This window comes from Rhea americana, unplaced genomic scaffold (assembly GCF_003343005.1).
Source record: "Rhea americana isolate MKP2758 unplaced genomic scaffold, rheAme1 scaffold_10, whole genome shotgun sequence".
Lineage (NCBI taxonomy): Eukaryota > Metazoa > Chordata > Aves > Rheiformes > Rheidae > Rhea > Rhea americana.
Genome location: NW_028185039.1, coordinates 9,586 through 33,703, shown reverse-complemented (window position 1 = coordinate 33,703; position 24,118 = coordinate 9,586). Strand labels below are relative to the sequence as shown.

The 24,118-nt window shown below is 56.4% G+C and overlaps 1 protein-coding gene across 1 annotated transcript in view; it reads right to left on the bottom strand.

Moving 5' to 3' along the window:
• TNRC18 (trinucleotide repeat containing 18) overlaps positions 1-22,948 on the bottom strand; it is a gene marked incomplete at its 5' end in the record, with an annotated part of 44,334 nt that extends 21,386 nt beyond the window's left edge. The window contains 17 exons of the mRNA XM_085300385.1: positions 66-359; positions 3,342-3,705; positions 4,771-4,945; positions 6,834-6,962; positions 7,410-7,546; positions 8,446-8,618; positions 9,259-10,203; positions 10,722-11,145; positions 11,784-11,968; positions 12,634-12,780; positions 12,987-13,192; positions 13,641-13,743; positions 17,971-19,773; positions 20,295-20,420; positions 20,942-21,088; positions 22,456-22,651; positions 22,833-22,948. Coding sequence (XP_085156511.1) covers positions 66-359; positions 3,342-3,705; positions 4,771-4,945; positions 6,834-6,962; positions 7,410-7,546; positions 8,446-8,618; positions 9,259-10,203; positions 10,722-11,145; positions 11,784-11,968; positions 12,634-12,780; positions 12,987-13,192; positions 13,641-13,743; positions 17,971-19,773; positions 20,295-20,420; positions 20,942-21,088; positions 22,456-22,651; positions 22,833-22,948 — 5,670 coding nt within the window. The remainder of the gene's footprint in view (positions 1-65; positions 360-3,341; positions 3,706-4,770; positions 4,946-6,833; positions 6,963-7,409; positions 7,547-8,445; positions 8,619-9,258; positions 10,204-10,721; positions 11,146-11,783; positions 11,969-12,633; positions 12,781-12,986; positions 13,193-13,640; positions 13,744-17,970; positions 19,774-20,294; positions 20,421-20,941; positions 21,089-22,455; positions 22,652-22,832) is intronic.
• Positions 22,949-24,118: the final 1,170 nt, after the last annotated feature.

The window sequence follows — 24,118 nt, the reverse complement described above, 5'->3', positions numbered from 1 at the left end:
CGCTCGCGCGCCGCCGCCCCGGGAGAGGGGCGCGCGGGGGGTCGCGTTTGCTATAAGCTAGTAACCTTGATCGAACGAGTCCTCCGAGGAGTCGCTGAAGGAAGATCCCGCCTCGGCCTCCCGCAGCAGCAAGCAAAAGGGCTGCTTCCGGCCCGCGGCCGGCTTCGGCTTGAGAGTCCGCCCGGCCGAGAGCCCGCGGGCGGCCGCCTTGAGGCCGCCGGCCGCCTTGCTGCCCTTCCTGGCCGCCGCGCTGTAGAGGCCGGGCGGCCTGGGCTTGGAGCCGGACGGGGACTGCGCCGGCCACTCGTCCCTCAGCGATCCCTCCTCCTCCTCCTCCTCCTCCTCCTCCGAGTCCGTATCTGTGGTCAGAGCGGGGGGAAGAGCGTTAAAGCAGCCGACGGGGGCGGTTTTTTGTTTTTGGGGGGGTGCTGCGGCGCAGTTGGTGGGCTGTGCGCCGCGGGTGTCCCTGCTCCRGCACGGCGGGAGCCCAAAAATACAGACAGAGGTGTTTCCCGGGGCTCCGCCAACTGGAACAAACACTCTCCACCCAGGCCAGGCGACGGCCGTCCTTCCTCCTTTTAAGGTAGATTCAAGAGGTGTTTTAGGCTTAAGAATGGAAAACTGAGGTAGGAGCTGCTGTCAGGAAGATGCCCACTGACAGCGTAGCGATGCCAACAGCTGATCTGTTGATTTGCGTTACTCCTAATTAAAATTACGTGGAAATACTCCGACCTAAACCCCCCTTTCATACATGAGTCCTTCTCCCGCAGGGTTTTTGCTGYGGGCAGCCAGACAAGCGCAAGGAGAGCACGGGCGACACCTGCTAAGCAGGCAGCRCATCTAACTCCAAACAAACCGCCCCGGATGCTGTCTGGAGCGAGGCCTTTGACGAGTGCAATGAAGAAAGGTGCACCAAGAAGTAGCGGAGACCAAGTCATTCCTCGGTCCATGAGCTGAGGATTTCCTAAGCTGACAACCCCCATGGGTGCTGAGAAGTGGTTCCAGTGGTTCCCTCCCAAGTCGAAGGAGTGGAACCGAAAGTATACRGTACCCACAGATTCAGTAAAAATGGGTACGAACTGCTACATCCCAGCTCACGAATGCGGGCCATGCTATGGGCATTACAATGGGGACTGTTGTGGCTTGCGAGCAGCAGCAGATGCTCTTCTATGTCGGTCCAGCTCAGGCACTGCTTCTCCACTTCTCTTGCATTGGTTTTGGAAAGGGAGGAACAAGCAGTGGCCGTTTAGGAAGCTCAAAGGCCAAATCCACAAATGACCTGAGCACTTAACTTCTATTAAAATCAGTGGGGATCACTCAGCCCACTCTTTGGACCTATGCCAAAGATTTTTCAAGGACTCAAGCTAAAAAGTCATGAGGTTAGGATGAGGCGGAAGGATTTGGCACTAGTCCCACTTCTCCTCCTCCACAGGAAGAAGCCTACCAGTCATGGAGATGCTGCCATATGCTCAACCTGCCCTCCCAAATCCACCACGCTTGGGTGACCAAACAACTGGCTGAAGCCTTTCTTTTGCTTGAAGATGTACACGGTTGAAAAGCCTGGTACCAAATGCTGAGCCATTTCAGAGTAAGTTCTTCAGTAATGATTATCTTCCTGCACTGAGGGGCACATTCCTAYACTGATCATGAACAGGCAGACTTGTTGGAGGGATGGTGGGGTTCAGACAACAGCTCCTTTAGATCTGGGAGGCAGTTTTTGGTCTTGAACACACAGCACCAAGAGCAAGCACACTGCAGAAACTCTCTCGGCCAAGAGCAAGGCTTCCAGCTGTAACGCTGGCTTGTGCCTCCTCTCCACCCACGGCCCTGCTCCCCTCCCCAGAAAATATAAAGCTYCCAGACTAGGAGCCATAGGGCTGTTCCTGGATGAGAAACACATTCAAGAGCAGAACAGATGGATGGTTTGTACATCACTGCCAGCCAAAGGTTGAATGATATGTTCAAGTCCAGTGGACACAATGGCTCTTATTTTGCCAAGTAAATGGCTAATTTCATGCCAAACATTTGTTCAGTTGGAAAATCACTAGCTCATCATCATTCCCATTAGTGAAGTTTCTAAACTGGTATTGCATGCAGTCTGAGTACATATTTGTTATACTCACAAATACCCCCTAAGTGTTTCAACATAGGACTTATGTAGCTGCAAGCAAAGGAAGATAYGGATTTAAGTGAGCTAAGACAATTAAACAACGTAGTCTCAGATCATAAACTCCAAGTCCCTAACACACTCTATGCCCCATCTTCTGCCTGAACCATCAAAGACTGTCATATATTTTTCCTAGCATCCTCTTTACTCTCCCAGGGATGAATGGCAGTGCACACAGCACATTTATGTGCTGTTGCTTCAGCAGACACTCCTCTCCACAGACCCAATAACAGCATCTCATCATCACCCCGAGTCGTGAGCTCTCAAAACAGGTAACYCCTGGCAGGGCTACCCCGGCACACTCAGACTATCAGCCAATGAAGGCCACACTGGCACAGCCAGCTCCAAAGGACATTYGAAGGACTACCTTGCTTTCTTAAACACTTTTAGCACCTGACAGCCTACCACGGATGGCGATCACAATGTAATGGCCTCTTTCTCATATCACAAGTTGACTGTTTCATCTAACCACCTTCCCAACAGTATCTGGAATTCAGATTTTTCCTCCCTTAATAGGGGTCACTAACTCTGCTTCGTTCCCAAATTCAAGATTCTCCAGCTCAGGTGCACTTGGGGTTCAGAAGATGCTRGCATGGAGATGAACCCCAATGAGATAGATAAGAATGCTGAGCATAGCCAGCTAGGAATCACGGCATAAGAAACCAAAGCCAGACACTGAAGAAGAGCAAGAGGACGCTTGTTAACTTCAGTGCCTCCTGGCAGGCTTTGTCTTCTCTAGCTGCCTCTATGGCATGATCCTATGGCTAGTCCTACCCAAGTAACTGAGGACCTCAGAAACCAACTACAGAACACCTCTGGAGCAGAGGCTCTGAGTTCCCTACTGGCAGGCAGATGAAAAGTGTTTACTCCCACTGAAAGCAAGGACATAAGTTAACTTCATTTTTAAATCATTTTTCCTCACTGACCATCTGTACAACACTGGCCAGGAAGAGGCAYGCTAATGTCAGCTAACTCTTGGACAACAATTTGAGCGAACCCTGGGCAACACACATTCACCCAAAGACATGCCAGTGTTGATTAGTTGGGGAGATCCTTTTGTCACACAGCAAAAATAGACCCATCTCCAAGACCCCTTCCAGGGGGCCAGAATCCCCTGCCACAAGCCCTTACGACAGATCGCGCCATAAGAAGAGATAAATGAGGGGTTACTTACTATAGGAGTAGCTGCTAACTTCAGATATTGCTGGTGAATGGGAAACCTTGAGCTGATTTTTGACTTTTAACCCCACCTCCATCTTCTTCATTTTGGCAGCCACTTTGTTTTTACCTTCCTTCGCAGTTTTAAGCGACAGGCCCAGGTTCTTKGCCAGATTCTTCTTCTCCTCCTTGCTTGGCAGAGCCTCATGGGGTGGGAGGTACCTGCCACCACCTCCGCTAGTTTTTGGCTTCCCCCCAGAGCTGTCGGCAAACTTGAAGGGGGATTTGAGCTTGTCTTGTTTGGTGAGCGACAAGGCCTTGTCGAGCTTGCTAGCCAGCTGCTCCTGATCCGATGGTATCTTTTTCTTCTTGAGCTTTAGCTGCCRAGGGGAAAGGAAGGGACAGTGGTGAATACAGAACAGATATTGTGGCAGACCCTATGGATTTTAGAAGCTCTGATTTCAGTCTCTTGTGCATGCCAATTAATAAGGTCTCGAAAGGAAGGACTTAACCACTAAGGCTGCCATAACCAGTCAAGGCACCGGGGAGAAAGAGGAGGGAGATGCCAGCCAACAGTGCAGCTTCACTGCTGTCAAGAATTACAAGATTAACTTAGAAAAATTGAGTTTTCTTCCAAAAGAAATATATCCACAGAACAACATGTTCTTGAGGGATTTTTTTTTTCTCATGGATCTTCTGGATTTTAGGATATGTTTGGGCCAGTTTTGCAAGCTTTTCTCTAAATCACAAGGATTAAAAGTCTTCTTTATCCAAAAACCCCAACTAAATAAGTAAAGATTTCCACATCCAGGGATGGATGCCCCAAAAGAGCCAAGTATGTCTCAGCAAGAGCATCAGAACCACTGTGTTATACACAAGGCTTTACATTCTTCTGTATTTTCTTGATCCTTCAATAATGCAAATGTACTTTACATGTGCTACAAGTAGATAACAGCAGCTCTAATACAGTACTTCGCCTGTATGAATCTGGGATTTCATCATTAGCTTAAAGGTCTGGTAAATATATCTCATGTATCTATTTGTTTGACAGGAGCAGAAGAAAACCCTGCATCTAAAATAGCAAGGTTGCACTYCCTTTCTTCCCGCACTTTGGGAAGTCAGTCCCAATCTGCTGTCTCAACAGTCAAAGGAGTAAGGCAAACACTGCTCTGGACTCAGAGCTAGTGCATCACCRTGATGCTCTGGCTGGCTTAAAGATAGTCGCCTCTCTCTGTTGCCTACCAAAGAGGTCCAAACTCTGTAAGCCCACACTAGCCTTTGCACACACCCCTCCACAGCACAGAGAACCCTCCCACGAGGAGCTTCTAGACACAGGAGGACTGAGARTAAAGGCTCTAATGCAATCCAATCCAACACAAATTTGCAAAGCAGGGAAGAGATCGGCTTTCTGCCTGCAGCTCTGCATCCCCCATGAGGGCACTGACCTCGTTTGAGAAGCTGGGAGTCACATCATGCTCTTCCCAGCTCTGGTTTCTCCCTTTCATCTTGCCACTGCTGCTCTCCATATCGTCATCCTCCTCCGGGAGGGCCCCTTTGTGCCTCTTCTTCATGCCCTCACCAGTCTCGGAGTCTTCGGAGAGCAACAAGGACTTGCTCAGTCTGCAAGCCAAGCACAGGATGGGTCAAGGTGGAGGGCTTTCCTCCCTATGATCCCCACCAAGCTCAAAAGAGAGGTTAAACGCCTCCTAGGGTAGCAGGAGCCAAGTCCATTGTGGAGTGACGGCTGTTTGGACAAGCTGAGGGTCTGACCCTTGTTTTCCACTGAACAGGAGAGCCAACAAACCCTTCTTTTGCAYGCTCTCAGCTATCAGCATAGATGAGGTTAGCTGAAACCAGAGACCTGCAAGGTGGCCTCTGAAAGGAAGTAGTTGCCATCTTGAGAAAAAGCCACCGAAAAGTGCCCAATTTGGTACAGAGCAGCAAGGGGAAGAACAGACAGCTGAGCTGATCCTGTAGGTCTTTTTCCACCTCTGCTTTCATGGACTCTCTAGGTGCAGAGGAAGATTCCCAAGACCCAGGGAAGTGCTGCACCACCCGGACTCTTGCTCTGGTCAGTCAGGTATGAGCAACAAGGTGGTAACCCAGCAGAGGTGAAAAGAACCAGCACGCAGGGTGGCTGGGAGGGGACAAGGGCACTGAGGGGACTGGCTTGCACAAAGGACGGCAATCCGCCTTACAAGCCTGGCCCCTCTGTAAGAGATGTTTGCAGTCTGCATCTTTAGTCTCTCTCCAGGATTTAGGGAGAAAGAAGAGGGTAAATAAATAAAAAATAATACAAAAATAAAGTAGGTGAGACTAGAAGTACATTTCTCATTGCTTCCCAGCAGTGTCCAGCAACTAGCTGATGGATCAACACCTCGAGACCTCTACCAAGCCTCCATTAACTGCTTTCATATGCCATTCCTTCATGCTAAGCCTACTGGCCCAGGTCAGACTACCATTATGAAGCTGCTGACACAGGGCAGCCTCCTCAGTTTCCAAGTGTTTTCCCTCCCCTCCATCCTCTCTGCTGACCTCCACAGACAGTTGAACCAACACTTCAGGTCCTACATGCTGGTTGAGGGTGCATCTCTGTCTCCCTGCCAGGTTGCTGTAGTATTCCGGGGATGTGCACATACAACACACACGCACACATGCACAATTCCATGTGTGCCTCAATGCCTCCAGCCTTTCCAGGCACCCAAACCAGAGAAGCAARATACAGAGCCACCAAGAGGACAGATTTTCAAAAGCATGTCGTCAGTGGGAGCTGGGGACCTGAATCTAAATTGTGGTCTTGAAAGAACATTTGCAAAAACATATAACACRTAGGGAGGCAGCTTGGAGGTGCTTCCCTTTGGAGAGACTTGGCCCTCTACGGATGGTTATATGGCCAACTGTGTTGTGATGCAGGCACCCAAACAAGAGCAGCTGGACTTGCAAAAAAGAAAAAAGCAAGAGACAGAATGATCTGGATGCTTGGTAGAGAGAGATCAGGCCAAGCCAACTCCCACTGATTAATGGWACAGGAGAAGACAGCAGAAACAGAAGAAAGGCCCTAAAAAGTAGTTAACCTGAAACAGCTCTGTCTTTCCAATTTGTGACATTGGTTTCCTTGCAATTAGCTTTACAGTGCCCAYATGCACTACCTGCTCTCCCAAACGCACACCAAGAGACGTTCCCTGACACTGAGAGCTCACCTATCAGTCCCTGCCCAGCCGGCTGATCCATAAAACCTCACCACTGCTCAACTCAGCCTGCCCTACCTGTGCCCAACACCACAGACACACACTCTACYAGTGGGTAGGGAGGAGGCTGGCGCCGTATTCCCACTGCAAGGACACACTCATGTTAAATACACACGCTTCCACAACACCACGGCCGCCAGAGACCGGCCTGCCAACACAACGCCACGGCGGGCCCCCGCTGCATCCGAGTTGCTCTCCCCAAGCAGGACCCTGTGCAGCGACCCTGCCATTTTCCCATCTTCCCCAAATTCCAGCCTTACTTTCCACTCTTGCTGTCACTCTTCCCTCTCTCCTTAATGGGCGACAGAGCGCTTGATCCAAGTTTCCTCTTCCTGGGCCTTCCAGGGCCTCTTCTCGCCAAGCTTCTACTTTTCTCGTCATGCTTTTCCCTTTAAAAAAACCACACGCTTCACTGTTAACCAAGGCAACAAAAAAAGCAAAGAAAAAAAAACAAAATCAAATTTTGCAACCAAAAAGCAAAACGAACAGGAAAAAAAAATAAAGCAAATAAATCCAAAAGGAAGAAAAAGGGGAAAAATTAAAAGAAAGCAAGCAAGAATGGGAGCCAACCCAGGACCTTCGCCTGTCACCAACTGCTAAACTGAGCTGCTGAAGCCAAGGTTGTCTCTAATACGGTCTCCCAGCTGCATTCACCAGTCATCGTGTTGTCGTGTCACATAGCCTAGGACTGTGTTGTGCAAAGCTCTGGTGGGCCGTACCGGGAGGAGRGGAGGGGAGACAGGGAGGCCTGGAGGCATGTTTTTTCTCCTGGACTGAGAGGCAGTGGAAGTGCCTGGCTGGAAAGAAAAAGACCAAGCGAACGGCCTGCGACTTACTCGGAGTCCCTGCGTCGCTGCAGCTTCACTAGCTCCCGCTGCTTCTCCTTGTACCGCCGCTGCAGCTCTGCCAGCCTCATCCTGTAGTCCAGCTCCATCGCGTCCATGTTCTCGATGGCCGATTTGATGGAGTACAGCTGGGGTGGGGAGGCAAGACAAGCACAGAGGGTCAGAGCATGTCCAGACCTCTGTCTAAATCAGAATGGTGCACGCAGGTGTGCTCCTGTCCTTGCAAAGGCCTGGTGGATGGGCTCCAACTCCGCACGCGTATAGGGAGGACGTAGGCCTGCTCCCAGACAGCTGCAAACGGCAAGTCTGGGGGGTAGCTGGGTCAGGGACAGCAGCACAGAGCAGTGGGGAGTAAACACAGGAGTTAGCAACAAATAGATGAAGTATCTAAAGCTTCTCCCTTATCCTGCAGCTCGGATGCAAACCAGGCAGGGAAACCCCTCCACACTTTCAGTGGAGCAGAGCATTCTCACCTCTGTTGAGCCCAGCCCCAGAGTGTTACCCAAGCAAAATCAGCCAAGCAAAGATGTTCTGTGGCTTAGATAGGATGATATCAGGTTTGAGAGTAAACAATCTTGGGATATGACCTGCAGAATAAAAACTCAGATCAAAATATTCCCAGCCTTGGAACCTTYACATGCTGGATACAAAAGAATTTGCCAGTCTCTCCCCATAGAGAAGAACTGAGAATTAAAAACAACGGAAAAAATCCTCCTGCCACTATCTTTATTTATCCCCCCTGCCAAAGCAGTAACATACGAGTTCCTGCTGGCTTTGTATTACAAACACCACTTCTAGGGCTGTGGCAGGTCCTGCTGAGATCAGTGGTGCTGATTCACAAAGGAAAAAGCAGAATCACACCACATTGACTCCTGCTCAGCCACAAATGCAGAGAGAAGCAATGTCTCACTTTGCCAAATGCAAAAGGGTAACACAAGCCAGGTGGTAAACTGTGGCTGGAAGAGCGAGCTGCGGTGAGCAGATGCACTATGGCTTTCCAAGCTCTGTCACATGAAGAGCTACTTACGGGTTCATCTTTCTTCTGCATCCAGCTGTACTTTTTGTTGGGATTCAGCTCTCGAGGCAGCCGGATGGTTTTCAGACTTTCCATAAAGGGGGTGGAAAGTACTTCCATGAGCATGTGGGTGCTGGCAGCCAGCAAACTCTCCAACGTTGGCCGGACAGGGAAACTCTCTGGACCTGCTAGAAAGGACAGAAAAAATGCTATAGAGGTTCACCCTCCAAGACTGCCTCTCCAAGGGGCACAAGGAGAGGCTGACAACCCGTTCTGTGCCAGGGCAGCTCAGCTAGCTTCCCTGCTGCCTTTGAGGCCCACCCAAGATCTCTCCTTGTATCCAGCCATGGTACATCTGGCAGATCCCCCAGCGTCCTGAGTCGGGAAGTTACTGAAAGGTGAGATCTTTTCAGGATCTGCCAAGCTCTTATTGGAAAGCATCATCTGGAGCTACTGGGGCATCTTATGCCAAACCCCGACAGACTCTGGATTCAGCTCCTGCCAGAGGGGTGTTAACCTGGCAGAACTAGACAAATGGGCCTTCGTTTCCGCTCTGCATACCGTAAACTGTCTAGACATGGAGAGAGCATTTGGAAGAGAAAAGCAGTCCAGAAGCCACACACATCTCAACCTACTGCAGCAAGAACTCTGCTCCAACATTATCTGAAGTCTAGCAACCCCTGCAGYGCTCCTTGAGCCTGGCTGAGGTTGCGAGACACCCCAGCTGTGCCTCTGCTCCTCTGCCTAGTTAAAGAGGGCAAAGGGCTGTACACAGGGAGGTGCCACTTAGCCCAAGGCTGCCCAGACTGTGCACTCACAACTTACTTTGCATTTCTTGCTTCCGCTTCTCCAGCTCCATCTCTGCAATTTCACTCAGCAAAGTGATCCCTTGCAGGAAGGAGTGCTCCAAAGCCTGGTCAGGTAACACCTCCATCTTCACCTGCGATGAAGTGACACTGGCAGTAGTCAGCAAGGAACAAGCCTGAGGCATCTCTGTGGCAGCCACCAAAGCATTCATCCCCGCCAACGGGTCGCCCGGTTTGATGTCCAGAGCTGGGATTTGGCAAGAGATYGCCTCATCTGTGTAGGAAGAGATCTCTGGCCTCTGCTCCCCCTCCTCAGGGGGGAGGCTGGGAAACTCCCTCYCCTGGGGCACATCACCGCTCTGCAGATCCATGGATTCAGAGGCTTCCTCCCGCTGGGCCGTCAGGTCCATCTCAGGCRGCTCGCTCTCTGCGTGCACAAGCGAGCCGTCATAGTCCATGTGCATGGAGGTTTCTGCTCCACTCCCAGCCTCTGCCTGGGCCTCTGCTTCTGCCGAGCAAGTCACGACCTGGTAAGGGGGTGGGCAGCTCTGAAGGTCTTCCTGGTCCTGCTCCATAGCACTCAGGGCTTCACCTTGATGCAACAGGAGATTGCAATTGTCCACATTCTGCACTGGGACGGCTGTGGAGGTGGCAATGTTCAGAGTCCCCATGTCCTGCTCGCACATGACTTCTTGACCTTCCTCTATCTGCACCTCTGATTTCACCCTCTCTTCCAAGGACTCCTCTTCTGCTGCTGCTTGGATGGGCTCTAGCATTTTGGACGGAGATAGATGGATGGGCTTGACCTCTGGAGACAGCTCCATGTGCTCAGAGCCTTCRGCAGGCAGTGGGACATCAGGAGCCAGGCCGTCCGCATCAGATGCTGCAGTGGGCTGAAGGAGGTAGGGGTAGTGTCTTCCGAAGGAGGGAGGCAGGGACTGGAATGGGTATCCCGGGGGGATCTCTGCAAGACATAGAAGGGACAGGCTGTATAATGGCTGGCTCTCCAAGGCACCTTCTCTCTCACTAAGGCATATGGATGGCTTCCCTTTGTCTCCATCACCTCTCAACTCTTCCCTTTCTCAAGTAGTGGCTGCTTTGAGCACCTCTCTCCTGGTTAAGATGTCACCCTCTTCCTCAGACAGCAACACCCAACAGGCCCATTCTGTACATTTCCAACATTCTCCTCTGACAGGAGGGGGATTGGTTTCCTCCATCCTTCTCCCACCAAGACCTCAGCCCTGGAGGAACCGACCCAGGCTCAATGCACAGGAAGAAGAGAGCCCACAGCCCCAGGTGCCCTATGACCCAGGCATTGACCCCAGCCCACCACATCTCCTCCTGATCCTTGCCTCTCCCCTGCTTTTTAGAGGAGCTACATGGTTTTCTCTGGGGGAAGGGTTGGAAGCAGGAAAGAGCCAAGGAGAAAAAGGGAGCCAGGCACAAACACAATGGGACTCTGCCAAAGCAGGGCTCTCTTACCTGGGAACAAGGCCTGAAAGGGACCAGCAGCCTCTTTTTCCAGCTCCAGATCTTTCTTCTCCACAGTCTCAGGTGCCTCTTCTTTTGGAGGGATGGCAGGGGCAGGGGGTGGAGAGGCGGGGGGTGGGCTGGAAGGATGGGAGCTGGGGGTGGCAGGGTAGGAGTAGGCTGGCTGCGAAGGTGGCTCCTCCATCTTTTGGATCACCTCAGCTTTGAGCACAGACACGGGTGAGGCCCTGGGAGAGAGGGGAGGTGGACTCACAGCCTTGCTGTAGGACGTGGAGGCGCTGGGAGACAGCACAGGTGGCTTTCGGTGCACCAGTCCCGGGGCAGAGGAGGAAAGGCCTGATTTGGCACTGTCCAGGCTCCGCTTCGTCACCTTCTCTTCCATGTCTGCACGCTGCTCACTCGCCTTCAACCTCTCCTACGGTATGAACAGACCAAAACTCAGCACACCTCTAATCACCCCTGGAAAGCAACATGGGCTTACCACCAAATGAAACCAAAATACAGTCTTACCAAATACAGACTGGAATAAAACACGTGCCCCCCAGCGCAATACCATTTTARGGCCTATCTGACTGAGGGGCGCACCGGCCTTGAACTAACATTTCCAACGCAGGGAGCATGCCAGGATAGAGGAGGTTTAAAACGCTCAYGGAAGGCTGCAGGTCTGGGGCTCCAGGACCTAGGGCCATTGCTGCTAGCATCGCATATGTTTCTCTGAGCCACTACAAGACATTTGTTTGGAGGTGACCCAAAACRAAACCACTCACCTAAACAGACGTTCCTATGGAAGGAATCAAGGTCACACTGTTCCTGGGCAGCTCACCTAACTACACTGCTCAGCAGCACCACACCAAACCTTTCCAAAACCTACCCCCAGCCCAGAAGGACACACGAAATACCCCAGACTGCAGGRACTACGGTTGGACTGCCCAGTGCATCCCCACCCTTGAGACCCACTTGCAACACCATCAGGGCTACAACACTGTCTTCCCCATCAGATACCCCAACTTCAGGTTCATTTCACYTCCAAGCAAGTTGCTCCTGGGAACATACCACGAGCTGGGCGCTCCTCTGGAGCTCCATGGCGTGGGCCGCTTGCTGCTGCAGGATGTACAGCTCATGCTGCCGCAGCAGCTGCTGATGGGAGAGGAGCTGGAGCTGGTGAGCGTGCTGCAGAGAGCTCCTGGTTGGGGGGTACATTGCAGGCCACAAGGGGGGCGCCCGGTCCATCAGCTCCGCTGGGAAATGAGCAGAGGCACAGTCATGGAGGCACAAAAACAGGGGTGGCTGGAGGACTCAGGACCCCTCACTGCAAGTGTCCCTACCAGGGTGTGGGGGATGCCATACACCACACTACAAAGAAATGCAAGCAGAAACGCAGAGGGGGAAGTGCAATGTCTGCCCCCCAGCAGCCCCACTCCCACTCTCACGTGGGCCCTGAGGCCACCTGACTTGCTTTGCTCTCTATGCTCCTTTGCCTTGCCTGTCCCAGGCCCATCACAAGAGTAGATCCTCCTAACCAGGAGGATCTCAGGCTAGCAATAGCCTGCAAAACTCTCCCTTGCTTTGGCAGTAGCTTCTTCAGAAGTAATGGGAYTCAATCAATGCAGACAGCACAACGTAGCTCCAGGCAACCGGAAAACACCCCCCACACTTCCCCACTGCATGTCCCAACACACAGTCTGTCTACTATTCTCACTTTTCATTAGGTCCACTTTGTTTCAAGGTGAAACAGAAGGGGACCGTCCCTCTGGGGCACCAGCGCTGCCTGGATGTGAAGGCTCCACGCTCCTGCGCTGTTCGAGGTCCGGCAGACACCCAGCCTGCTCGGACAGAGCCCACCTTGCTCCCTCCCACCAGCATGGCACACCACACAGGACCTGCCATGTACTCRGGTCCTTACCGAAGTGCGGCAAGTGCTCGCTGGGGATCACGACAAGCTGCCCCGACTGAGGGTCTCTGGCAAACTGGTAGGCAGAAGGGAGAGCTCCCCCCATRGCAGGGGGGAAGCCTGGAGTCATGCCCTGGTGTAGAGAAGGGTGGCCAAGTCCTGGAAGAAGAAACACCATGATCACAACTCAGGGGATGCAGTACAGCTCCTGCTGGTGCAGAGGTCACACACGGTTTGACTACTCCAAAAATTCCCCTTCCCCTGTGATCAGACACACACCTTACTGGGCACTTAGGAATACTTCTCCCTGGACTGCATCAGCACGGACGCCCCACGGGCTCATCACTCCCTCCCAGCACACTCACCGTAGGGGTGGCTGGCCAGCCACATGGAGGGGCTGCCTGTCCTGGGGAGCCAGGGGTGGGCTGCCAGGTGCGAAGCTGGGTCTGCAGACCAGCGCCCGGAGCCCGACAAGGTTGGGCCTCCTGTCACCATGAGGTTGGAGTTCAAGCCGTTGGTGGCACAGCCTGAGGGGTGTATCCGAGCAAAATCTGCCAGCTCCTTGCTCTCTCTGGACATGGGGGAGGCAAGAGAGAGAGTGAGAGATGATCTAAGGTACTGAGCGGCCGGAGGATCCCGAGGGTATGGACCAGCCTGCAGAGTAAGTATGTTTGCATATCAGAGTCAGACACTCAAGGGAGCAGTGGCAGAGGGTGGTTAACATCATGGCCAGAATAAAATAATTTCTCCATCTCTTCAGAGGAGACACAGATTTGCAGGAGCACATTAGCATCGCTCGGCTGCAGACTTGGGACCGTCTGTAACCCCGTGACACCCCACCGAGAGCCACGGCCCACCACAGCACTCCTCTCCATCGCAGCAAGCTACAATGCCAGCAGCTACACCAGGACAGGCACAACCCCGGCCCCTCTCCAGACAGGCTGTCCCCAAGTATGACATGCAGCAGCTGCAGCGGTCTGCACCCTGCAGCCAGGACCYCGGTCCCCACCGAGCCTCACCTGAGCAGCTTCTCCTGATCCCGCTCCAAGCGCCCTGCCAGGAGGTGGCTGTCTCGGTGGCGGCTCCTCTCCTCCCCACAGTCATCCTCCGAGCGTCCGTGCCCTAAGAGGTAAACCAGAGCCATCAGGCACGAGAACCAGCTTGGGAAATGCTGTCACCTCAGAGCTCCTTGGAACCCTAAATGACAGGGCAGGGCTCTACCCTCGGCTACACGATCAAGACACTCTCACTAAGGGGGGTTCCTGGAAGTGCCCAGCTGTGTGCCGCTGACGTCCCTCCACCCCTCAGGTCAGGCCAGTCCCCCAGGACAGCAGAGCCACCAGCCTGTGAGCAGCAGGACCAGCTGGACCAGTTTGCCTAAGGATGGTGGTGGATTTCACATCTCTCTCCAAAGGAGGCTAGGCCYAGCTTTATCCCCGTATCAAGCCTCACAGTCCTGCTCAGCATGTCGTGCAGGGGGAGATTTCAGCTGTGTTACTAAAGAGGCTCCTCCTGGTCTTAAAACACAGTCCACAAGCACCAGCTATGCCTCGAAGCCTTCTCCTTCGGCAACAGGCCACGGCACCTCTACGGACCCCTCGCAAATGCAGCACCTTCAGCCCTGCAGTTCACATGTCTGCAGGAACCTGCAAACCCCAGCTGTGCGACAGAAAGGGGCACACGGTGCAGGCGAGGGCAAGAGCCCAGTGAGGGGACTGGATGTTTGTCTGGAGAAACAGCTCCAAACAATCCAAACAGCCCGTGCAAATGCAGCCTGGCACGGGCGGCAGCAGCGGTTCCTGCAAAAGATTAGGAAGCAACTTTCACAGGAGCAAAAGATGGAGCATTTGCTCAGCAGCACCTTGCTGGCCTTACGAGGACACCATTGTGGCCACTCGTTCCTTTCTTCATCCAAAGTGCAACCAGCTGTCTCATTTTAGATTTGCTTTTCCCTAGTTTCTTTCTTGTACATGCAATTTTCCACAGCTCCCAGTAGCCCCCATCCATTTTACAGCTCCAAATTTCAGCCCTGCTTGCAGCAAGCTGCAGGACAGTTTAACAGGGCACGAGCGGGTCCAGGAGGAAGGYGTCCCGCTCCTGGCTGTCCCTGCCAGAGCGCGTCCCCTGCCTGGGTGATGCTCTGCTCCCGTGGGGCTCAGCAGCACCGCGCGGCTTCGCATAACTGCGCCCTGGCTCTCCAGCAGCCCTTCCCGGGGTCCCTGCTCCCTCCTGCGGAYAACGTTGGGCACATGGGAAAGCGTCTCGTAACATCGAGTCTATTCTGCTGACAGGCAGTCTTTTAAAGGAGGGATCCACTGTGTATTTCCACAAATCCGGACAGCCCGTGGTTTTTGCTGTCAAGTCTCCAATTCCCTCAGCTATTACTGTCAGAAAGAATCTGGGAAGAAGATCCCACCTCCTCTCCCCATGCTCCTTCCACGGGCTTCGGGCAGAAAGTAGAGATGCTTGAAAACCTGGCACACCTCTCTCCCTCTCAAAGGACTTCCCGCACTTCACCTGCACCCACCACCACGCTGCATGCAATGGCCATCCCCAGGCAGCCCCTGGCTCACGCAGAGATGCCACGGGCCATCTCCACCGCCCAGGTCCACGGCAGGAGGCGCAGCGGCTCCCAGCACACCCTGCCCGCTCCCTGCGCCGGGGGCCGGACACCCCCCAGCCCCTCGCCCCAACCGCGGTGGTGCGTGTTTGAAATCCTTATCCAACCTCTGGCCCAGGTTTCCCATTCGGAGCCCCTTTTTGTACTTATTTTCCCACTCGGAGCCCCTTTTGGTATTTATTTTCCCAGTAAATGCCTGGCCATCTCTCTGGCGTCTGCAATTTGGAGCGGTCCCTTGGTTAACTTGCAACCTCCTTCCCCTCCTCGGCTCGAGGCGAGCGACCCTCCACCCGCACGTACCCCCTCCCCACCAGCCTTTTATTAGAAACGTGTTATTTTATCTCAGCTCCTCCCTCACCCACCTACATTATTTGCAATCTGTTATTTATAGACGGGTTTATTATCTTTTTTCATCCCCCATCCATGCACATACACTTTCTTATTCACATAATTTCTCCCTAGCCCTGACCCCACTAACAGGACGGTCCCTCTTCTGTACAGACCGATGATTGTCCGGACAGTGAATGATCATTTTGTCTATATATATGAACATGACGCACGGACCACATAGAAAAATTCAATCAGTTATGCACAAGGAAAGGCTTAGACCCGTTTCCTTGGCAACCAATGCCCGGCACTAAATACTTGCATTTTACTTGCCAAATACTACAGATTAGCCAACTAAAGCCTGCTTTCTCGGTCTTAAAAGGTCTAAACATTCAAGCACCGTCCACTCAGTGCAAGCAAGCTAATGTTATTAGACGAATATCTCCTGGCACACAAAAGTGGGGGGGGAAGCATTTGGGGGGCAAAAGGAGGAGAAAAGCCGACTTGTTTTCTGTCTGAAAGCCAACTGCATCACTTAGCAACAGGCCCGGCGGCCTGCCAGAATCCAACCCTTGTTTGCAGCCTTTTAGTTCGGCTCAGTAAATTACATTTAACGCAAGCTGGGAGGGTCTGGGCAATTGAATGGCTGAACAAACAGCTCCCTGTGCTGCCCACGAGGTCCTCGGGCGGCTCCTGCCCGGCCGCGGGGAGGGTGCCGGGAGACGATGGGGACGGGGAGCGGGGCTGCGAGCCCCGGAGAAGCCACCTCTCGCGACCAAGGCCCACCGGCTCCTGCGCCAGCAGCCCCAGGAGGTCCATAGCCCTCGTCGCCTTGTGGCCTCAGGTTTGCYGTCTTGGAGCTGGGGAGCAACTTGGGAAACGGCCAAGACGCAGACGGACACAACCTCTGCTCCTGCACTGTCTCAGCACCTCTTTGCAGGTACCAGCACCCCGCAAGGACGAGTGGAAGCTGCATTCAGACCCTCCAGGGCTGGAWGCTCCAGACGGGACCACCAAGGCATCAGCGGTGCCCGCCGGCAGGCACCGACAGCAGGGAAGAGAGCTCTCTCAGGGAGAACATGTTTCCTCCCACCACGGCAGGCTCTGCAAGCCATAGGAGACGAGTCAGCCCTGCCCTGATTTCACTGAAATTGGTTTCTAAATGGATTTAGTTCAACTAGTGCAAAGCTTTCCATGTATTCCCCAGCAGATGCTGCTACTGCTGCCTCAGAGCTTACTCTGATTGAGCTTTTTAAATCAAAACCATTAGATTAAAATGACAGCAAAAAGGCAGATTGGACTTTTTCTGTCACCTCCTTTGCTAATGGGCAATGGGTCAGCCATGGCAATGGGGTGTCCTCAGAGGCCTGTGCTCTTCTCACCCACACACCTTCCCTCCAAGATGCACAGTGGAGCAGGGGCCAGAGGGAGAAGCTACTTTTCTACTTTAAAAAAAAAAAGGTTGCTAGAAAAACAGGGGTTATATGAGGGTGGGGGGGCATATATTTGTAAAAGAAAAAAATTATCTGAGGCTTGTCAGAACCGATCCATCAGGTTTTGGTGGATGTTGCCCAGAGCAAGAGGACCACCCTAAGCCCTCACTTGGCGCCTTGGTTTTGGCCACTGGCCCCTTTGGGTCTTTCATGGCACTAACAAGGTATCAACAATTTCTCTGCACCCAGAGACCTGCTCACATCAGAGGAACCCCTGTATCCTCCCTGATGGAGAGAGTTGCAGYAGGCAAGGAGCAGATTTGCAATTCYMGTGCTTGAAGAGCAAGGCAGGTCCATGCCTTCAAGGACCTTGTGGGAGCCACCAACCTTCTAAAACCAGGTCAGTCAAGAGCCCAGGGAGACTGCGTTTGGCTCCCAGGCTTTTCACGATCTACTCTCACAGGACTCTCAGACAGGAGGACATGAACCAGAGGAGGAATAACAGATGTGGGCAGAGGGGACAGGATCATGGGGAAAGTGAGGTGCTGAAAACGAATTTCGCTTCCTCCTCCCTGCCTACCATAGGTGGCTGAAGGYCTCGGCGCAACCAACAACCTGGAACAGGACCTAGTTTGGCTTGACTGTAGCCTTGCAAGATCTTAGGGTTCAGTTCAGTGCAGTTTTATCCAATGGTACATGGCAGAACCAAAGTGCACAAGACTCACACCACTGCCTCCGCACCGGGGATGGTGCAGCCACAATCACAGTCTAAGGATGTGAGGACCAGCCCTACCTCTTGCACCAGGAGTCCAGCTTCACCATGTGGTTTGTCACATGCCTTGGGCACAGGAGGCAATGGGAGCTGAGGACACGCAACTCAGCTCATGCCACACAGGCAGCTCAGAGCACCCATTCTACCTGGTGACCAGTTTTGTGCAGAAAAGGCCAAAGACAGACCCAGGGACCTACCTTTGATGCTGCTGAGAGACAACGAGCGATCTCTGTCTGCCAGGCTAGGCCCCAGCTTGCTGCTGCTGCTGCTGCTGTTGTCCTTCTGTCGGGCCACAGCCACAGCAATGCCAACAGGCAAGTGTCTCACTTCCACCTCACCCTGGGAGCCGATGCTCTCACGGCCAAAAGATTTGGCACTTTCGGGTCTCTCAGGGTCCCTCTTCAGCTGCTTTGCTGGCTGCTGTGACAACAGCTGCTGGACTTTGGAGGCGCCCAGCTGCGCAGAGTCCAACTTCATGTTGCCCAGGCCACCAAAGGGGCTCTTCTTGCCGCAGCTCTGCCGAGATGYGGTCTCCTTGGCAAAGCTGCCGCTGTACTTGATGAGGCTCTGCATAGCCGACCCTTCACCGTGAGAGGTGGGGTGGAGGACGTCCGCAGTGCCCCGTGAGCCCACCACTGAGGACCGCGGCAGGCCGCTGGGGTCAAGGTAGACCTTCTTGGCTTCCTCCTCTGCCCGGCTGACGTGGTTGTGCTGTGCAGCCARCACCGCCATCTGCGTGGTGGCAAAGTTGCCCATCTCAAAGGGCTTCCACTTCTGCTCAGGGGGCTTCAACTGTCCGTGGTCCAGGTGCTGCCGAGAGGAGTCCAAAGTGCTGTAGACCTTCACCGCTTCTTTGGAGCTGGACCGTTGAAAGCGGTCTCGGTCACAGGGGCGATGCTCTGCCTCCGGACTCGGCTTCAGTAAGTCCTTGGAGGCCAGGAACTCCCTGCTCTCCGGAGAGCCCAGCCCCGGCCGGTTGAGGAACGGCTCCGAAGCGACCTGCCTCTTCAGCGCCATGGAGTTCGCCCTGATCACTGAGCCCTTCTCCCTCAGAGCCTCCATCCTTTTGGCATCGCTGTGGCAAGAAAAGTCCTGGGACAAGAGCGTGCGGGAGGCATCCGCAAGGCACCGCTCCGCGGGCGACTGCAGCACCCCCACTTTGCCCAGGTCCTTGTCCTTTGCCTTGGCATCGCGAGCCTGCGAGGCGATCTGGATGGGCCCGGTCCTCTCGTCRTAGGCTTCGACCGAAGGCACGAAGGTGGGGGCGATGACTTTGTGCTCCCTCCCCAGCTCCTTGGCCGGCGGGAAGATGGTGTACATGCTGGAATGGACGGGCTGCGGAGGGAATGTTGTGGCGGGCGTCATCTTCCCCGGCTGCGAGGGGTGCGGGGACGGGCAGCTGCAGGAGACGTGCAAAGCACCCACGGAGGGCAGGAGGGGCTCACCCCGCTTCAGCCGCTCGGCGTGGGCGTGCGCGGAAGGCCTCATATTCTCGTCGTGCCAAGCGGGGTCCTTGGCACAGCGGTCCTGCTCGGCGCCCAGGACCTTCAGCATAGGGTCCCCACCGCCGTTGCAGTTGCTGAGGGAAGAGCTCTGTAGCGGGTTCTTGGACTTTGGTTCCCCGCTGCCCCCACCCCGATTTGGCATGTGCTCGGCCAGGAACGGCGAGAGTCGCTCGCTGACCTTCACCGCCTTCTCCACCACGCTCGTTTTCCGCTCGCTCTCAGGTTTGGTGTCCTGCGTGAGGTCGACCACGCTGCGGGGCCGGGGCTCCTCCTTCGGCTTGCCCTCCTTCTTGGCGAAGGGCAGGGAGAGATCGCTCCGGCATGCCCGCTCCTTCCCGCCGGGGTCTTTCAGGCCTTCCTTCGAGCTCTTGTGCAGTTGCCCAAGGTCCTTCTCCCGCAGCAGAGTGCTCGGCGTGTGGTTGCCTGCGGTCCTCGAGAGGGGAGGCTGCGGGTGCAAAGCGGACTGGCCCGCATGGCCAGACAGGTAGAACCCATCTGCAGAGCAAAAGTAAGCAAGATTACTGTGGGCCTCCATCTGCCTCTGCAAAAACTAAACAGAGACAGGCAAGAGGTGGCAAACGGGGAGGGAACGGGTTATTTGGATGCCAGAGCGTGTCCAGGGCAGAGGAGACTCAGGCACACACATCCAGGTGGGACGCGGGACAGTCCCATCTCTGATGCACACCGAGCCCTTTACTCCAGCAGCGAGGGCATCAAGGGGGGACCTGCTGGTTCCCTAGACCACAGCCACACCCCAAACAGCAGAGGAAGATACTGAAGGAGAAGGGTATCACTGAGACCTTCGCCACAGCCCCAGGTCCCCCCACCATCTCCAGAGCTGTCTTTGGGGAGCGGCGACAGGCACTCATTCGTCCCAGCAGCACCCTCAGCCCCCCAGAAAACCTCGCCGGGCACCAACCCCAGGGGTTCCCGCTTTTTCCCTCCCCGTCCCAGCAGCCGGCAGCTCCGGCCGGCCCGGCCGAGCCCCCCCGGGACGGACGGGGGCCCGCACTGACCTTTCTGCGACTCGAAGAGGCTGTGCTGTCCCAGCTGGGCCAGGAGAGGACTGCCGGCGCTGGGGGGCTCCAGGTGGCTCAGGGGAATGTACGACGGGTACAGCCCGTTAGGCAGGTGGGAAAAGCCTGCGGGAGCAGAAGAGGGAAACACGTCTCAGCCCCGTGCGGCTGCCGGCGCGCCAGGAGCGGCGGCAGCGAGACGCAGCCCGCAGCCGGGAGCTCCGCCGGCCCCCGGCTCGCCCCCCGCGCCGGGCCAGCTTGCCGCTTTCTGAGCAGGGCCCTAAATCCGCGGGTAAAAAAAAAMCCAAACGACCAGGCTGATAAGCTATTTGATGGCGGGCACAGCGACCCGYAGGCAAGGGCGCTGCCCAGGACGTTTCCCCCGCAGCGGTAAGACCCTCTTCCCGGCGCAGCTCGGCAAACGCAGCCCRTCCCGGCTGCAGCTGCCCGGCGCCCCGGAGCAGCTCAGGGGGAAGCGCAAAAGCGTCGGCCGCAGCAGCCTGCGCAAAGCACGTTTCACGTGCCCCAGACCGGCGTCTTATCCCGGGGTGGGGGGAGCAAAACAGAGCAGAAAACCTGCTGCTCACCCGCGAGCTGATAGGAAAGCAGTGCGTCCCCGCGGCCCCGCTGCCAGCGGTCTGGCTTACGCCCAGAGCCCAGGGGCCTCGTCTGCGAGCGGCCCCCCAGCAGCACCCGCACGCAAACGCTCAGCAGCAGCGTTTTGTCAGCAAAGATAATCGCAGTAACGGTAATAAAACCAGCTCCTGGCTGCAGGCTGCGATCCTTCTGCAACACTGCCACCAAACGGCACCGGGGCAATATTACAAACGCAAACACCGGGCTCGGCTCTACAACACGCCAAATGCAAATCCGCTGCCCAGTTTGTGCCATCGCTTACAAATGGAGCAGGAGCCAGCAGGAGAGGCCGGAGGAACCAGGCAAGCCGCCCGCAGCCCCTCTCCCTTTCCCCTTGCGTTCAGACCCCAGCAACAACAAAACTTCCCCAAACTCAACCACCCTGCTGAAAGCAACCAGGCAACAGTGAGTTTGTCGAGAATCTAGCATCCAACTGGATCAAAAAAAAAAATCACACCAAAAACCAACAGGAGAGAAGTTCAACCCCCGACGCTGCACGTGGAGCACCATCTGCGAGAGCTAGTCAATATTTCACAYTATTTAGACAGCCGGGATCTCTTCTGCGTACATATTTGCATCCCAGCACATGTGCTTCACCAACTCGGTGCTCCGCACAGCTCCTGGCTCAATTCCACCGCCCGTCTGGCTTGGGAAGGGGCTCGCTTCCCGCGCTCGCCACGCGCAGCCGATTCCCGGCGGCAGGCACCTTCGCGCCAGCCCTCCTTGCGGCAGGACCGCGGGAGCCGTGGTCTCCAYGAAGCTCAAAGCGGAGCTGGCTCGCAGCAGGCGAGCTACCTAGACGTGCTACCTGACCTGGTGCGCGGGGCTGCGAAGGCGCTGGGCGCGCGCACGCATTCGCGCCTCGCCTCTGCAACCGCAAAACCTTCGCCTCTCCTCCCTGCAGGGATGGAGCGAGCTGCGCAGCACCCACGGATGGATTCACCCCGGGTTAGGTGGGAGCAGCTCCTCTCCGAAGCGCGTTCACCCTGGCTGCACCACCTCCACCGGGCTGCTCYGGCGATGAGCCAGTGCCTGGAAACCAGGAGATCCCTGTCTTCTGCATCTTATCCTACACGAGGCGAGGGCAGGCTGGAGAGCACTGAGCCGGGCGGTGCGCCGTGCTCGCAGGATCCACTGCTCCATCCCCCTCTGTGCCCGGGACGCACCTGATGGAGCAYGCGGCAGCCTTGGGTTTACCTGCGACACCTTTTTTCCCTGCTAAGCGCCCAGAGGGAGAAGCTGCCTGGGCAGCGTTTCCCAGGACGGTGCCCTGCCAGGAGCCAGTGCTGGGGGAAGAGGGAAATAGGGGCAGAGCCTTCCCGGGGATGAACCCCACGCAAATCCAGCCCAAAGGCAGCGCGAGAGCATCCCTTCCTCCGTACAGCGCCCCGGGCGCGCGGGGCTCCTTCACGCGCCGAGGAGCTCCGCTCGCAGGAGGCGGCCGCGGGCAAGTCGCTTCCTCCTTGGATCCGCGAGCCAGAAAGCGATGCCAAGGGGAGAAACTCTACCGCAGTGAGCAACGTACAGCTCACCCCAACCATGGGCTGCTGCCAGGGGAAAGGGAGGGGAACGGGGGAAACCGCAACCACCTCCATCTGCCCCGGGTCAGAGCGTTTGCTGAACCAGCGCAAGATCCTTTTTGCCCAGGGACACGCCGACAGGTCCCGGCAGGCTGAGCCACGCTCCTGGAGCCGGCTGCTCGCCCGGACGGCAGCTTGGCACTGCGGGGACAAGCGGCGGCGCGGGCGCGGAGGCGCCAGCAGCTTGAGACCGAACGGGGAGGCAAATTGGGGTAGGAAAAGGGTCTTTTCCAGCACCCGCTGCCTCCCTACGTCCCCCCGCGCCTGCCAGGAGCCTCCCCGGGAGGGCGAGAGCGGGCGGCCGAGACGCCGTGTAACGCACCCGCTTCCCCCGGGAGCGGGCGGCCGCGGCACAAAACGCCGCGGGCTCCTGCCGGAGGAGCTTCGCGGGCACGGACGCGTCGGCCCCGCTGCCAACACCCTCGTCCCCGCTCAGCTCTGCGGAAGGGGGAGCGGTACGGCCGGGTGACTCACCGCCGAGAGGGGACGCGACCGCCGGGCGGACGAGATAGCGGCGACCGCGCCGACCGCGCGCCCAACGCCTGCAGCCGGCTCCGGGGGAAGCGGAGGGGGAAGGGGCGGCAGGCGCGCAACGCGTCCGGCGCCGGCTCCGCGGTGCCGGCTGCCAGCCGGCGAGGAGCAGCCCCGTCACCGGAAAGCCTGCGGCCGCCGGCACCGCGCCGGAGGTTAAGTAACTCTCCCCCGCCGGGCCCGTTACGGGTTTCTGCCGCTTATGAAATATCGCTAACGGCCGGCACGCCGCCCGCCCCGCCGTCTCCGCCCGGCTCGTGACGGCAAAATTCACCGTCCCGGGGCGGTTTCAGGGAAAACAGAGACGTGGGCTCGCGTTCACGTCGGCTGGACGTTTTCAGCGCYGGGGGGATCCGCAGCGCCGGCGGCCGCCGGGGCCTCTGCCGGCTCCTCCGGCGCGCGGGCAGCCGCGGCCGGCCCTCGGCCCCCAGCACCGGCACCTCTGCCCCAGTCCGGCCCGGAGCGCCGCACGCGCGCTGCCGAGCGGGACATCGSGCCGGGACGCGAACGGCTGGATAAACGCTTCTGTCCGGCGAAGCCCCCTCTCCGTGGCGGGGGGAGCCCGAGCACAGCGAGCAGCCGGCTGGCCGCCCCGCGGGGCTGCTCGGCCCCCCGGCGCGGCAGGCGCCGGCGTCCCGCAAGCGCCACCAGCAGCCCCGTATCGCTCCCGCCCGCGTTTACGGCTCCGAACAGCTGGGAGCCGGGCAGTGCTGACGGCGTAAATCTTTGCCACCTCCTCCCCTGTCTGCCCGGGCGGCTCCAGCGCCGCCCGAGGCACCGGAGCCGTCTTGACTCGGTGCCATACACGAGACGACAGCAACGCGAGCCCCCCGAACACGGCGGGCTGAAACCCGAGCCCCCCCCCGGATCAGGCGCGCCCGGGCCGCAGCGGCGGCGGGTCCCCGTCCCCGTCCCCCCTCCCCGAGCTCCTCTCGCGGCCGCTGCAGCTGCAACCCGCCGCCGGCCCCCCGCCCCGAAACCTCACCCCGCCGTGTTCACACCCGCGCACGGGGCTGGCAGTTGCTTTTAGGCTTAATTTACAGCCTCGATGCTGTGCGGCCCCTGAAGGCCTCCGAT